Source organism: Rhamphochromis longiceps, linkage group LG22, assembly GCF_057381845.1.
Source record: "Rhamphochromis longiceps isolate RC_006_pf linkage group LG22, R_longiceps_female_GT1.1, whole genome shotgun sequence".
In the NCBI taxonomy this organism is placed as follows: domain Eukaryota; kingdom Metazoa; phylum Chordata; class Actinopteri; order Cichliformes; family Cichlidae; genus Rhamphochromis; species Rhamphochromis longiceps.
Genome location: NC_140577.1, coordinates 20,496,527 through 20,513,802, shown reverse-complemented (window position 1 = coordinate 20,513,802; position 17,276 = coordinate 20,496,527). Strand labels below are relative to the sequence as shown.

The window sequence follows — 17,276 nt, the reverse complement described above, 5'->3', positions numbered from 1 at the left end:
CTTCACTCAGTTTTTACTGAGCGTCGTCAGCATCGAGCATTTGTTGGTTTTTTTTGTGTTTTTGTTTCATTCCTTCTTTGCAGTTTAAAACATCTCATCAAAAAACAAAAGTAAAAAGTGTTCTGGGCTGTTTACGTTCCTCTAGAGCTGCACAAACTCTCAGCGTCACAGTGCTGACTATGGGTCTCAAACTGCAAATTACAGCAGTGCGGGAAAACCTGCCATGACTTAATGGGGCAAATGAAGAAACTCAACACTTTTATATAAATGAAAACTCTCTTTTCAAGTACATCATTATTTTAAAATGTGTTTCGACAGTGTGAACCAGCAAGGTCGGCTTTAACGAATTTTATTGCTTCTATTTTCCAGTAAAAACTTAATAAATTGGACCTTGAGACAGGGTCAACTGAGGTTTTTGACATCCAACAAACTTTTATTGTCATGCTTTTTATGTAGTGTAGGTGTCATACTGACACTTTTAAAGAAAGAAACTAGCAGAAAATGCATCGTGAACTACTTTCTCCAACACTTAAGTCAGCGCATGGTAACAACAACATCCAAGCTTAAAGATGGTGGGCTACAGCAGCAAAGGACGACACCGGGTACCACTCCTGTCAGATAAGAGCCGGAAACTGAAGCTAAAATTCACACAGACTGAAAAAAATGTTGCTTGGTTTGATGAGTCTCGATCATAGGGTCAGAATTTGGTGTAAACAACATGAAAACGTGGATCCATCCTGCTTGTGTTAACAGCTCAGGCTACTGGTGGTGTAATGGTGTGAGGGATCATTTCTTGGCACACTTTCGGCCCCTCGGTACCAATCGCACTAAGCGTTGTTTAAATGCCACAGCCTGCCTGAGTATGGTTGCTGGCCATGTGCATCCTTTTACAACCACAGTGCGCCCATCTTCTGATGGCTGCTTGCCATGTGCATCCTTTTACAACCACAGTGCGCCCATCTTCTGATGGCTGCTTGCAGCAGGATAACACACCATGTCACAAAACTCACATCACTTCAAACTGGTTTCTAGAACATAACGGTGAGTTCACAGTACTCAAATGATCTCCACAGTCACTAGATCGCAATCCAACAGAGCATTTTTGGGATGTGGTGGAAGACATCATGGATGTGCAGCCAACAATTCTGCAGCAACTGTCTGATGCTATCAGGTTAATATGCACCGACATCTCTGAGGACTGTCTCCAGCATCATATTTAATCTGTGCCTTTAATAATTAAGGCAGCACTGAAGACAAAAGACGGTAAAACCCAACTAAAAAACAGACTGAAAGGGAGATTCCCAAATTCATTACAATCAGTCACTATCTATTTATGACCATTTGGGCATTCGGGTATTGGTTAACTATTTAGTTTCAAGTTTTTATATCTGTATATAAATTCAATTCGATTTTTTACGCAGACTCAAACACCATGGCAATTTGTTTGTCTGACATTCCTCAACTGAACAGTGATCATCGTGCTTGAGTTCACTTCACTGCCGTTACCTAGCTACTTTTTATCTTTAGCCATTTTTGCTTTCTTTTTTCAAAAAAGGCCTGGAAAATAAAGACAATCTACAGTACCCTACTGCTTCACAATGTGCTCTCCTGGCACAGAAACAGTGCCCTCTTTCTACCTGCTATATTCACTGGATGAGCGAGCAGCTATGGCTCCAGAGAATGACAGAGAGCAGAGCCGCACAGTGTGAGAAATAAAAGCACGAGACCTTCTGCTGTTTCTAACTTTCACTTTGATTACTACACAACTAACACAGGCCCTAACACACACACACAGGCGCGCGCGCGCAAAACAATTAGTTGGACAACTAACTTACAAATGGCTCCAGGAAGGACTTTTTTTCTTTTTTAAAAATCACGTGCTACACCTTCAGCAGAACTACAAAAACAGTTAGGGGTTTCCATGTCAAATAAAACAATAAAATGAAAAACAAAAGATGATTTGAAAAAGTTACAGAGAACAATCTGTAGATTAGAAATGTTCACAAGCACGAGGCAGAAATGATCATAACGTACACTGACATGGTCTGACACCATACTGTGTTTGTGTGCCTTCGGGTTTGAGTTTGTATGAAAGACAGAGAGAGGGAAAGAGATACTTACTGCTGCCTGTTGCCTTTTAAGTTTGTCTCTGTATTCCTCCAACTCCTGCAGGTTCAACTCGGGCGGGAGTTTCTATAATCACACACACACAGAAATTCAAACATGCAACCTTAGTGTTTGCTTACAAAACCTCCTCTTTAGACTGCTGTTAGCATCCAGTCTTTTTGCTTGTGCTTACTTGGATACCAGCGCATGCTGCTTCCCACCACGTCTGGCTTTTAACACAGTACGAGTCCTCGCTCAGTGTGCCAGACAGAAAAATATATTCAAAGCAGAACTATGACACTATCAAATTTCAGGTGCTAAGGGCCAAAGCGGGGATTTCATTCATCTTGCAAGAGCTAATCCTCACTGTTGAGCATCTTAATTTTTAAAGCTACCTCAGGAGGTATTTCAAAGAGCCTAAGCTGAAGGTAGGTGTAGCTTTTACTTCATTCAAAGAAAAGAAAAACAAACAAAAATAATCTACTAAAATATACTTCCCCAGATCATAACTCTGATTAGTGAAGGTAAACAGCAAACAAACTCTGCTACTGAAAGAAGATATTACAAATCCATGGCCCAAAGGATGATAGGTAATTACTTTCCCCTTGACTGAGAGTCTCATTTCAGATGGTGTAGAAATACCAAGATAAATCTAATGAGATTTCACACCCTTCTTCTGTTGAGCAGATGCAATCCATCAATCCAGACGTCAATTGTATGCATGCGGCTCAGCAGAAATGTAAGAAACAGCAGCTCAGGTGAAAAAGCTTTATTTTTGCCAGCCAGACGGGGTTCAGAGCACAATAAACAATACTTCTTCACATTAGAAATGCAATACTTCTGTTATCAAACTTACTGAAACGTGGTGGATTTAATGAAATGATTTCATGAAAGGGGGCGTGGGAACTTGCAAGCGAGTCTCGCTTGTTATCGCTTAACCGGTGAGTGGAGCTCATTCAGTCAATAGCACAAGAGCTGGAAATCATACAGAGTATCTGACCTCCAGTTCATGCTGCACCATGTCGAAGGAGTCATTTGAGAAGTAGACCTCCTCGATGCTGTCGATGATTTCCTGCTCCGCCTGGGGGTCAATGGGCTGCTCCCTCAGCTCCCGCAGCTCCTCCTGCAACACGGCGAGACAGGCGGGGAGAGAAAGCGACAAACAAAGAGAGACAGAGTTAGAAGATGTCCTTGGTATAAAGTACTAGAAAGAAAAGGTACACACTATTACATTAAAACCCACAAAACAATAAACAAGATATAGTCACAGGAAGAAAAAAAAGGAAAAAAAGAACAAACAGGATATATCAGCAGGCTGCCGGGGGAAAGATCAGTAAAAGAGGGAGAGATAGGATTAGAGGAGCAAGAGTTCCAGAGGAGTTTAAGGACAAAGCTAAAGGGTGAAGGATTTGTCCTTAAACTTAAATGAGGCAGAGAACAAGGGACAAGGAGAGGTAAAGGAAGGGCGTTGACAAGGGGCGGGGGGGATGAAAAGAGAAAAATGTTAATCATAGACTTTAGGAAAAGATTGCAGCTTGTTTCATTGGTTGGCTGTCATGGGAGGGAGGCAGCGATGAGAGGAAAGACAAAAAGACACAAATGACTAAAAGAAGAGAGCAGAGATTCCCTTCTGAGAAACATCAGAGCCTTATTGATTAACATGCGGTGCATCCGCTGAGGCTTATTGCTGCGTTGAGTCTTTTAGATGAAGGGTTTCAAAGCCCACTCCTGACTGCCTTAATGAGCTGAGATGCAGGCAGATGTCAGTACCAAAGTGCTGGGATGAAAAGTTACCACAAATTTAAAAAAAGTTTACCGTTTCATTTGAGTATTCATTAATATCCGTATGAAATTTTAAGGCAATCTATCCAGCAGTTACATCAGAATATCAAATCACAAACATTTAAATTAAACCGAATTCGGGTTCCACTGAAGTCTATAATGAGAATAATAAGTGTAATACCCATTTTTTGGAGGATGACACTTTTTTATGTTTCAAGCAAAAAATAAGCAGAAAATAATAATAAACGCTGAGCTTATTTAACACAAAAAAGCATGTGTTTAGGATAAAAACTGCAGTAATCATAGGAAACATCTGAACCAACTGCAAGCCTTTCAAGGGACTTTGATCAAAAAGGTCCAAGCAGCATTTAATCAGACTAAACAGGAAAAACATTATTTTTTTTAATTTTTATTAGCCTATTCTGGATCTGGCTTCATATTTCACTCCACAGAACAGAAGTGGGCATGCAAGTCAAATGATTCAAAAGCTATCAGCTATCAGAAATAAATCTGACAAGTACTAGTGTATCTAAAATATTTAAATTAATTTCTTCCATAATTTTAATTTTAAAAAAGTCATTTTCATCAATTCTACATTTACAGCACCTAAAGTTCTGATTTTAGCTTATAGCTCATGAAAAACAGAACTCCAGTATTAAAATATTTCATTTAGACTTTAAGTGACTATTCGACCAGTATAAATGCCACGCTGCTCCCAGTCTGGTTCCCCAACACAACCACACTCATGGTAAACACTGCTGACTGGACAATTGTCCAGATGACAATCCCCGCTGAAGGTAACTGCTGAAAAGGCTGGCTGGTTGCAAGCATATTAATGGAAAGTTGGCTCCTATCACCCTTCTCTGTGTGATAGGAAAAGGTGCACAAGCATCTTAGATGTCAGCAGCCTTGTAGCAATTTTTATATAAAAAAAACAAACGAACAAACAAATAAAACAACAACCATTGAATCAAGAAAGTAGGAGAGCTTTGAAACGTTGACTGTGGCTGGTGCATCAAACCACCACCAGGAAAAGGGCTACAACTGTCCCAAACATGACAGCAAATTGATTTTATTTGTAAATCAAGATCTAAGAGTCTGGATGAAGCATAAAGGCTGATTTCCTGTTCCTGCAGAAACTCCCACCAAATAATTTGCTCACCGTGTAATTTCTGTGCTCAATTGATCAGCCATCTCACCTGGCCTGAACCCTACACAGAATTTACGGGGCGCCGTCAAGACGAAGATGAGAAACACCCAGCCCAATAAATACAGACAAGCTGAAGGCCGCTATCAAAGAAACCTGGTCTTTAGTGATACCTCAGCGGTGCCGCGAGCTGATCACCGCCATGCTACACTGCACTCACACAGTAATTCATGGTAAAGGAGCCCCAACGAATATGAGTGACAATGAGCATACTATATAGAAGTGGGACTCTATTTTGACTGACCATAAGAATTGAGAATTTCATGAGATAGAAGCTAAAATCATCAAATTAAGGTTTTGTTTTTTTATATAATATTTCACTTTACATCTTAAAACACAGAATATATGAAAGGTTTTTTTAATATATTAAATTAAATTAAATAAAAATGGAATATACCTGTGATTTACAATTAGCATGCATGCAGGAACATAGTTCCAAAATGAGCAACCAGATATCAGTGGAAATCATGACTTATATGGCAAGCAATAATATCACTAATTAGAAGCACAGAGACGTGCTCATCCTAAATTAACGCCACAGACAGTGAGCTACTTTCAAATGCAGACAAACAAGTGCCTCGGTCTTGTTACAAGCCTTATCAACAGAGTTTCCGTGACAGCTCAGAGAGTTTGTCAACCTCTATGGACGGTGTCCAAAACCTTGCTCGCTCTTCCGTACAAAATTGCAGGATGAGTGCTGCATGAAAAGAAGCCTGACGAACAGTGAGAGCGCATTCTTTTATCAGAACAGTCCAAGATAAATTTGGACTGTGAACGGTGAAGCTTGATTTTCAGTGAATGGATGATCTTTATTGTCATTACTACACATGATTTACAGAATTCCCTTTGGATTCGTCTTAACTTAAAAAACAATACATAAATAAAAATATGTAAGGAAGTTTAGATAAAAATAAAGTTAGTGGTAAACTCAGCAACAGAGGAGAAAAACAGCAGGTTTAAACACAGTCTAGTCCGTTTAAAGTGTTGTTAGCCAATGAAAATGTCCTCAGTGCTATACTGTGTGTGTTTGCATGTGTGTCTAGTACTGAAGCCTATTTCCAGAAATTAGATAGGTGGAAGCCATCGCTCCAAAAACCGTCTGTTAGTTCTTGTTTTTATTGCTGTGAACCGTTTGCTGGATGGCAGCGGTTCAAACAAAGAATGTCCGGGATGTTTATTATCCTTGCTTATGATACCGTCTGCTTTGTTCGTCATCCTGGTGGCGTAGTGTGAGTGCAGAGCTCTATAGAAACAAAGCGCTCAGACACCTTCGCCCCTCGATGCAGATCCTTCCTTTCTGCAGCAGTGTTGATGGTTCCTCTGTACTCCTGTGTAAGTTCATCAACGGTTTCTGTGAAAGTTTGGCCTGTTTCTGAGGAAGAAGAGCCCTTATTGTGCCCACTCATCTCAACTGGGAGGTGTTAGTGCACAGAGAGGGTGACTCCCGGTTACTTCTACGCAATCGCCACTATTTCAACAATGTATGTGGAGTGGGAGATGTTGTTTCTTCAGAATCAGAATCAGAATCAGAATCAGAAAGGGGTTTATTGCCAAATGTTGAGCAGGTTTACAACATTAGGAAATTGCTGCGGTTCTTGACCTTAGACCTCCTGAATTCAATGACCATTTCTGTTGCATTGGAGGTGTTAAAGACTAGATCATGTGTCCCTAAACCACTCAGTCAGATCAACCCTTTAGAAATTAAATGGAGGTGTCATCAGCAAACTTAATTATTGAACTTTGAGGTGTAGATGGGGATACAGTCATAGGTCAACAAGCTGGAACAAGAATAATGCTGTTGCCACCATTTATACCTGTGTTGTCTGCAATGTGTAAGACTTCTGGGGAGGTGCACGTCAGGTTAGGTGTTGTGTTTCAGAAGGGTTTGGGTTTGCGATGCACTTATAAGTGTAGATTTAACACAGAAATATAAGTCAGAGTTAGAGCTAACTGATCCTTGGGATACTTTAAATAGAACTGAGCAAGAACAATAACAAAAACCTCCAGGAAATGAAACAAAGAAAATTGGCTCAGAGGAATGGCAGAAAATCTTTGTAGGAACTATTTACTTTCCCCCCCGACCTGAGAAAGACTGTTAACTCAAATAAAGGTGGACATACAGGGAGTGCAGAATTATTAGGCAAATGAGTATTTTGTCCACATCATCCTCTTCATGCATGTTGTCTTACTCCAAGCTGTATAGGCTCGAAAGCCTACTACCAATTAAGCATATTAGGTGATGTGCATCTCTGTAATGAGAAGGGGTGTGGTCTAATGACATCAACACCCTATATCAGGTGTGCATAATTATTAGGCAACGTCCTTTCCTTTGGCAAAATGGGTCAAAAGAAGGACTTGACAGGCTCAGAGAAGTCAAAAATAGTGAGATATCTTGCAGAAGGATGCAGCAGTCTCAAAATTGCAAAGCTTCTGAAGCGTGATCATCGAACAATCAAGCGTTTCATTCAAAATAGTCAACAGGGTCGCAAGAAGCGTGTGGAAAAACCAAGGCGCAAAATAACTGCCCATGAACTGAGAAAAGTCAAGCGTGCAGCTGCCAAGATGCCACTTGCCACCAGTTTGGCCATATTTCAGAGCTGCAACATCACTGGAGTGCCCAAAAGCACAAGGTGTGCAATACTCAGAGACATGGCCAAGGTAAGAAAGGCTGAAAGACGACCACCACTGAACAAGACACACAAGCTGAAACGTCAAGACTGGGCCAAGAAATATCTCAAGACTGGTTTTTCTAAGGTTTTATGGACTGATGAAATGAGAGTGAGTCTTGATGGGCCAGATGGATGGGCCCGTGGCTGGATTGGTAAAGGGCAGAGAGCTCCAGTCCGACTCAGACGGCAGCAAGGTGGAGGTGGAGTACTGGTTTGGGCTGGTATCATCAAAGATGAGCTTGTGGGGCCTTTTCGGGTTGAGGATGGAGTCAAGCTCAACTCCCAGTCCTACTGCCAGTTTCTGGAAGACACCTTCTTCAAGCAGTGGTACAGGAAGAAGTCTGCATCCTTCAAGAAAAGCATTATTTTCATGCAGGACAATGCTCCATCACACGCGTCCAAGTACTCCACAGCGTGGCTGGCAAGAAAGGGTATAAAAGAAGAAAAACTAATGACATGGCCTCCTTGTTCACCTGATCTGAACCCCATTGAGAACCTGTGGTCCATCATCAAATGTGAGATTTGAGGGAAAACAGTACACCTCTCTGAACAGTGTCTGGGAGGCTGTGGTTGCTGCTGCACGCAATGTTGATGGTGAACAGATCAAAACACTGACAGAATCCATGGATGGCAGGCTTTTGAGTGTCCTTGCAAAGCAAGGTGGCTATATTGGTCGCTGATTTGTTTTTGTTTTGTTTTTGAATGTCAGAAATGTATATTTGTGAATGTGGAGATGTTATATTGGTGTCACTGGTAAAAATAAATAATTGAAATGGGTATATATTTGTTTTTTTGTTAAGTTGCCTAATAATTATGCACAGTAATAGTCACCTGCACACACAGATATCCCCCTAAAATAGCTAAAACTAAAAACAAACTAAAAACTACTTCCAAAAACATTCAGCTTTGATATTAATGAGTTTTTTGGGTTCATTGAGAACATGGTTGTTGTTCAATAATAAAATTATTCCTCAAAAATACAACTTGCCTAATAATTCTGCACTCCCTGTAGGAAGCAGGCTGTTGGTGGTGGCTCTCAAACTTCTTCTGAAATTCTCTATTTGAGAAGCCAGGCATTTCCACCATTTTTTAATTGATATGTAAATATTATTTATACTTTATGAGCAATAATCAACGTCCTTTCCAGTAATGTGGACTGGATGGAGTCTGAATTATATCACCTTGAAGTGCAATTAGCAAAGACAGCCCTTGTTCTGCAAATGTGCAAAACAAAATCTGAGCAACGTTTCCACCTGCTCCATTTACACCATCACCAGATGCAATAGGTGGAGCTCATCTGACCCTCGCCTGCTGGTGTGGAAACGTCAGACAGCGAGGCCCAGGGCTAGCAGGTTAGCAGTGAGTCATCTTCGCAAATTAAAATGAGGGCATTGAGGATGGGGTTCTCTCAGATGGATGAATAAAAGTAAAATCTGTTTGTGGGGAACACTACAAAGCAGTCTCACAGATAAAAGGTCAACCTATTTTTATCGCCCAGAGTTCCTGCTTTAACGTAGTAAATCTAAACGGTTTATTTTCATTTTAGAAAAGAGCAAATACCATACTGCTCAGTGTAATGCAATTACTGTAAGATGATACAATTTTGGTTCATCTGACATTTAAGTGATATTGCACAGGACTCACATCTTCTGTAATGTGAGTACATTCTGAGAGGAAGCCCTTCATTTATGTTAAGTCGAACTTCTTGTTTGTGTGGGATCGATACATTAAAGCATAATGGCACTAAAAATAGACCAGCAGCTCGGGGATAACGAGGATGGATACGGAAGTATGGGACAAATGCAATATAAAATTCAATATACACCCTTATATGCATACTTCGTTAAACGTACACCTTCTCGAGATAGCAGACACTGATCAAGAAAACCTTGTTACACACCTGCCTAACCCCAAATATGTTCCCAGCTCCTATCAGCAAGAAGCATGAAGCTAGGCGATGAAGTGTGCCACCCAAATAACTAAATATGTTTCTCTGGATGACAGCGTGTCTCGCTGAGTGACATTTATATGAGGCGATGCTGCTGTGCGTAATTTTCAGCAAAATATAGCTTCGTCTAATTCAATTACACACACAGAGAAACCCTTCATACACTCACACGAGGCAACTGTGAAGATTCAAACCGAGCATTGAAATGTGTTTAATGCGTGTGTCTGTGCAAGTGTGCAAATCTCAAGTGCGCCCATTTCGAGGCGAGTGTGCCGTGTTTAAATCAGGTGAAGGAGCGAGCCGGAGCCCCCCACCCTACCCCTGGGGGAGAGAAGGGGGATGTGTGGTTGAGTGCGTGAGACTGAAAAGGAGGGCTAGAGTTAGGAGATCACGCTCCGCCATCAAAAAGGTGGGTGGGAAATCAGCTCAAATGAGAGAAAGTGAAAAGGGGAGGAGGGATGAGGAGGATGACTCACTGTTAGGAGAAGTTCTGGCAGAAAGAAGACAAAAAAAAGGCAGAGGAGTGGGCTAAACAGAAGACAATGAAGTGGCTCCCGTGAAGCCACTCGAAGGCAGTTCACCTTGTGTCAGTGTCTTTCTCCTTCCCTCTCTTTGCCTCAGTCTCCCACCTGCAGTGACGCGCAAAACTTGAAACATCTTTAAGTGAATGACTCACTGAAGGTCTGCCGTGAGTTAAATAATTCCCTTCGCCTGCCGCCGTGCAGGCACAAAGCAAAACAAACGCCCCCGCGGCCCACACGAGAAACCCGAACCGTGAGCCGCTGTGGGGCTTTGATCAAATTTCACTTTGATGGATGAGAGACAAACAAACAGCCCTTCAACCCCCACCCCGGCCCCCAGCCCAGCCACTTCCACAAATTAATGAAATCTTCATCTCGTTGCGGAAATTAGAAATCTATTTGCATCCTAAGTGCGGGTCGTTTTACAAGCTTTATCCGAGAATCAAAGGGGGATATGTTCGACTGGAGCGCTGGTTGAATGTGGAAAATCATGCTTGTGGCAACAAAATAAAGAAAGAAATAACTGCTCAACAAACACAGCAGCGCTGATAAAAACAAAAAAGATTGAATAAACAAAAGGAGGTTTGTGAAAATCCTGAGAGACACATGGGATGGAAGACAGTAGAGACTGAGAGAAGGGCCAATTATCTCCACCATAGAATCATTCGTTACGTGAACGAATCAAAACGCCCTCGTTGTAATCAGTGCTGTATATGCACGCAAGACTAACTGTGCGCCTGTGTATTCGTCTGCCATTAAGAACAATGTTGTCTTTCACAGCCACGATCGCACAATCCAGGCAACGCTGACAGCTGAATTTCTGCATGGAAGTACGTGATTATTCTACCTTTCATTCAACACTCTCTTTCAGCCGAAAGCACGAGAAGCACTCTGTTTTCATGCCATGCAGCGTCTTCACTGTATGAGTGCATGACCTGGCTTTTGAAAAAATAATTACAAAATATCTTATCTACATAACCCGACTGGATCCTGAAGCCATAAAATGAAACTATAAAAATAAGCTGTTCTCCCTCAAGACATCCTGCGTGAACTAATGAGAGATTATCAAACACGCCCTCCTCACAGATTTATCCCAAAGCCTTGTCTTCAGGAAATAAATACTAGCAAATAGAAGTAGTTATCCAATCAATAATCCCATAATTTTAGGAGAGAACGTGTGCTCCTTTGTGTGCCTGGAGAGAGCTTTAAATCTGGCAAAGATGAGCGGTGGGTAAGTTGAGGGTGACCCCTGCTGGTTGGACATGGTTACTGTATGAATGAAATGCTGTTTACCTCGAACACGACCGAGGCTTCTGGGGAAACAAATTGCTGGTCTCTCAAAAGCAAACCTCATCCTACAACACCAAGTGTCTAATATTTGATACATGAGGATTTGAGACCTTAACATCACTGGTGCGGTTTATTTTTTCCCTGAAAAAACCTGCAGGTTTTAGCAATAAATTACACAAACATATCAGATGTTGCAAATATTAAACATATGATTTTCTTTTCATTTATCACATTGTTCATTAAACAATAAAGCTTTAAAAAATGAAAATTTCTGGCCATTATAAAATAATTCAAGCTTTATAGGTTTAAATAACTGAATTTTGTCTTCAATGTATCACAAAATCACACTGAAATTACCTGCCTACATGTTTCACAGTATGACCAAACCTATAACACACTGTGAGTAATTAGGATTGTTTTCATTATCAGGTGCTTTGAGATTAGGAAATTATTCATAAATTGGTGAGAAAATGGTGAATTAGTTAAAAAGCTTTTGCTAATATTAATTTCAACACGATGCAAACAAAGTAAACAGCTAAATCCGCACATCAAGCAAATCTTTGATTTTTCTTAATCACAAAAAAAGCAACATTCGAGGAGCGTGATTAAGGCTCAGAGACTTTCAAACTTTTTTAATAACCAGCATTTATTCATTTCTCTGGAAAAAAACAGGGAAATAAATAAATGCAACCAAACAACCAAACCAAATTTTATTCTAGGCTTTGTTATCATTGCAATCACTTAATAGAGATAAAAAAAAAACCTGACAGCCCCTTCAAAGAAACCTCTTAACAGTGACTCACAGAGAGACAACAGCTTTGAACAGAAAGGATTGGACAGGGGTGGAAGGTTGGCTTGTTTTTACTGACAAGCCACAAAGCAGCTTAGGAACACTGAGATTAAAAAAAAAGAATAAAAAACATCAAAGTTGTTAAAGAAAAATAGCTTGAGGGCTTAGAGCCATTTAATTCTCGTGAGTGTGTGTGTGTGTGTGTGTGTGTGTGTGTGTGTGTGTGTGTGTGTGTGTGTGTGTGTGTGTGTGTGTGTGTGTGTGAGAATAAGGGAGCAGCCAAAAGTATCTTGTTCAGTATGCATCTGAAATTAAAAAGCCCTCCTACTGCAGTTTTTTCCCCATTTTATTCAGCAGACAAGCTCTGGTATCCATGGTATGCTAAAACCTGCTTCACACAGGAGTCCATGTGACTTAATTCACTGCATCCAAAAACAACACTAATATAGCTTCTGGGCCAGAAAAATAAACTAAGTAAACCTGCATTCTATCTGAAAGCCACCAGAGGGCGATAGCTGTGGTTGCAAAAAGATCCTGTAGAAGTTTATGGGAAAACTGCTTTTTCACTTTACCTCTGTAAAAACTTTCCTAATGTAATTATGGGCTGAGTGCCTCATATTAAGTCACACTGAATAAAAAATTAATTCTATTCAATTGAAATTTATTTATATAGCACATATTTACAACAGTCACCTCAAGGCGCTTTATATTCTACAATAAAGATCCTACAATAAGTAAAACCCTCAGACATCCGTCCCCCAATGAGCAAAACCTTGGCGACAGTGGGAAGGAAAAAATCTCTTTTAACAGGAAGAAACCTCCAGCAGAACCAGGATCAGGGAGGGAAAAAAGACACTGTGGAGTGTAAATCTTGGTCAACTATGTTTTTAAAAGGAGCATATTCCACTGGATGCTAGTGGATGAGCAAACAGGACTTCAAAAACCAGTAGATGACATCACAGTAGCTACCGCCATCTTTTATCTTTTCTGTCTGGTTTTTTTGATGGGGTCTGGAAAGATCTGTAATTGTAAAGTCACTCCTAAAAGGCTAGATCTAATAAAGCCTGAAAACACATTACCTTGCGAGGCAGCTGGACTCTCATGAGATCAGCAAGATCAAAACAAAACAATCCATCTTGCACAACTTCAAGTCACGTAAGCAACAACAGGTAGCTCTGATCATTCAGTAATTTAGGTGACACCATCTACTGTAGAAATTAACTGTCCCGAGAAATACAGCGAGAATCTTCTGAACAAACTACCTGCTTTTCAAACACCTTTCAAGGATCACTTCTTTCATCTCATCTAGCGTATCAGTGAAGAAAACAAAACCAACATGAGGACGTCTTGAACTAAAATATGCTAATAGGTTATGATTACTATTGTTTGCCCAATGAAGCCAAAACCAAGTTACCGATCTCTGCTACAAAGGCTTTGGTAAAAATCTTCCTACCATGGCAGATAAAATAACACAGACCTTGAGCAATAACAAAGACATCACTCAAGATCTCTGTTATTCAAATGCTGTGGCTCTACTGTTGAGTCATAGCTTTCAATTGTTACTCATCACACTGAGGTGGCATCATACTGGCATCTCGAACAGACTGTAACTTGTTAACTTTAAGCGCATGTCTCGCTGTGACCCAGATTTACATGTTTGTAGAAGGTGTTAGGTACACAGCACCAGGAGAACAAGGGATAAGATGTTCTTTGAGACTAGCTTTCCCTGAGGGTAAACTGATGCTATTGCCAAGAGTCTGACCTCCGTATGTGCACATAATCAGCCTGACACCTGCGTCCCTGCAAAAAAACAAAAAGAAAGTGAAAATACCGCCCCCGACGTAGCTGATTTATTTCTTCCCTTTTATGGCTTACCAATCAAAAGAAAAGCTTCTGACATCTTTAAAGGGTTTTGCAAATCTTGTAATTTTTCATTGCAACAATATAGCAAAACATTCAAATAACTTAAAACACCCATTTCCACTACCCCTGTAAAATAACACTGATCCCCAAGCATCTCACATGAGGGCCATCCATCTAAAGTTTAATAACCTCTATTAATCACTAAAAGAAAAGTCAAACTGATAAATTAAAAAAATCTAACAAACAAACTTGCCTCTAAATACTTTTTAGCCCATTTAATGAGGTCATGACCCTGTTTCAGACTGTGTTAACCCACCACTGCCAGACTGAAACAAACAGGCACTTTCATTATTGATGAATGTGTTGAATGGCTGTCCTTCCATTTAAATACTACAAAAGAGAGATCAGCCACAGACCGACTACTGCACATTTATCTTGACCTTGCTTTCAAACCCTCAAACTGTGTCCAAACAGTAACTGAATAGCAGCATTTACTTAATCATCGCACACATCAGGCCTGCCCCGTGCAGTTAGCCAGATGTTGCTGTCAGCATGTGAAGGATGATAAACGATGTGACTCATGGGTACAGAAAATACTAATAATAATAAAAAATGAAACACAGCAATGGTTCCAATCAGTGGGTGTCAGTATCATGTTAATGGAGGAAGTTTAATTTTAATTGGGTTATGACGCGTTAAATAATCATGATCTCAGTATTTCTCAAAATGATCATATAATAGCACCTCGGTCTCACTCCTGCAGAGGACTATTTCTCCTGTAATGAAGGAGGACTACTTTTACATGAAGCCTGGCTTGTGTCGTGGCCCCATCTTATTTTCCTGTAAGCTGAGAGGTCCAGCACATTAATGAAAGCAAAGTAAATGAAGCCAAAGTATAAAGCCAACAAACAATGATGCCCTGTGTGTATGTTCAATACACAACAGGCAGGTATTTGCAGTGCACACACAAGAGCAACTTAATAGGTGATGGACAGCGGCATACTGTCTGCTTACAGTTCACACATCCACATGAACACATGCACAGAAGCCATTACTTCGGTCTTATTATCCTTACTGCTTCATAACACACAAGGCAAATAAAGCAGGTGTGATAGGTCTTGCACAGAATCCGCAGTCCAGCACTGACAAACGAGAATGTTACAAGCAAGGAAAAAACAAAACAAGTGTTTGATTACCGCATATCCAGTTTGACCATGTCACCTGACACCAAGGCCAGGAGACAGAGGTGCCCATAGAAAAAAAAACAAACCCTGAAATCTTTATTGAAGACACAGTCTGCTTTCAATCAATTAGACGCATAAGCCCATATATATATTACACACACACACACTAAGTATGAGCTTATCAGACACTTAAAATCTGGAAGCAGATTTTAAAATTCAGTCGGCTTAATCTTTCCTAACCGCCACTGGTGAACTGACAAAAATGCACTCTCTTTTTAGTCTCATCTATCACAGCACAGCATTAGCCTGAGCAGAAAATAAGCACACGCTACATCAGCACAGCATACCATACAAAAAGAAAATGTAAACGCTAAGTGTTCAAAACCCAGAAAGGTTAAACGTCTTGCTCAGTCGACCTGGCTCATATCTCCCAGCGCTGTGAACAAATACAGCAACAAAACTGTACTCAGAGTCATTTATTGAAGGTCATCACTACAGTGAAAAGCCACAGTGATGCTAAGAATGAATGTAAGTAACTAAATGTGAAATAGAGCCGCTCTGCCTTTTGCTTCGTCGACACTTGACGAATTGAATTTATGCAAAGGGGATAGTGACAAACGCTTCCTGTGACCAAGCATGACTGAGTGCAATTTGAAACGCTGTCATGCCAGAAATGTTCAAATACTCTTATAACAGTGTCTGCATCACAAATTGAGTAAGGTGAGGAGCACTGACATAAAGTCTGTTTAACTGATATAAACAGGAGCCTTCAGTAGTGCATAACTATAATATAACAACTGCTGTTTAGATAAAGCACAAAAAATGAAATCCAGTGTATAGCTAATGAATCATCAACACATTGATTAACAAATTAAATCTCTAGTAATACCGACAGCCTTGTGGTGCCATTACTACTAACATGAGTGCTGACTCTGGGTAATGACAAAGACATCACTCAGGGTCTGTGTTACAACTTGCAGCTGTGTCCAACAACAGTGCTAAAACAATCCCTCCCTGATGGCGTTCACTGTGACTCGAAAACAATAAAATATGGCAGCTTTTAAAAAGCTGTCAGCAAAACTATTAAGATAAGCATCTACTCACAAAGTGGTAGATGGAGAAACTTTGATTTTATGATGAACACTGTCCATGCATCAAACAGCACATCAAAACAGACAGCTGCAGTCTAAGTCGTCGAAGTTTACCTTGCTCGGGATTCTCAGGTTCTCCACAGGACTGAGGTCTGCCATGCTCTCCTGGGGGCTTTTCAGGCCCTGCCAAAATAAAATCCAAAGTAAAACTACAAACAACAGGTAGCTTTAACATAACTCTTTGTGTTTTTATTTTTAATCTGTAACTTGTCACAGAACTTCATCAGCACACTACTGCATACAGCAAAAAGTGGAACTGAGGGGCAGATTTCTGAAAGCGATATGCTCTGTTGTGTTCAGTTTTGACCAATTGCCAAACACCACTGCATGTGCAGACTGAGAACTTCCTTCTATCCGCCCAGTTCCCATTATTGTATTGTGTTGTTATTGTTATTGTGTTAAACTCTCAACTACCGGGGCGTGAGGTAAATTGCTATGTGCATGCCTTATTTGCCTGAAGGAAACAACTGAAACAGCTCTTAGTCTGGCTGAACGTTTCACTTAATGAACCAAACGATGAGCTGTCAAATTAGCCAGTTAGCTTAGCAGGCTGTCGTGCTAACTACCGGCTCCCGTCAGAGACAAACAGCCGGCAGCGTAGTTTCTGTACACCTGCTGTGCTCACCTGACGGGCCATAAGAGACTTGATCTTCTGCATCGTAAGTCCAAGTCGTATCAGCGGCTAAAAAAAATGAGTAAAGCTCCAACTGTGTCTTGTTGTCAACAGTGCACCTCCATCACTACGAGAAGGAAGCCATAGTTGAG

General features: G+C 40.6%; 1 protein-coding gene across 2 annotated transcripts in view; it reads right to left on the bottom strand.

Moving 5' to 3' along the window:
• The window catches only part of vps50 (VPS50 EARP/GARPII complex subunit), a 135,730-nt gene extending 118,454 nt beyond the window's left edge, over nucleotides 1-17,276 (bottom strand). For both annotated transcript variants that reach the window (XM_085395498.1, XM_085395497.1), the window contains exons 1-4: nucleotides 17,137-17,276; nucleotides 16,566-16,634; nucleotides 3,107-3,229; nucleotides 2,122-2,193 (exon numbers count right to left, since the gene is read on the bottom strand). In XM_085395498.1, coding sequence (XP_085251624.1) covers nucleotides 2,122-2,193; nucleotides 3,107-3,229; nucleotides 16,566-16,634; nucleotides 17,137-17,169 — 297 coding nt within the window. In that variant the 5' untranslated portion in view covers nucleotides 17,170-17,276. The remainder of the gene's footprint in view (nucleotides 1-2,121; nucleotides 2,194-3,106; nucleotides 3,230-16,565; nucleotides 16,635-17,136) is intronic.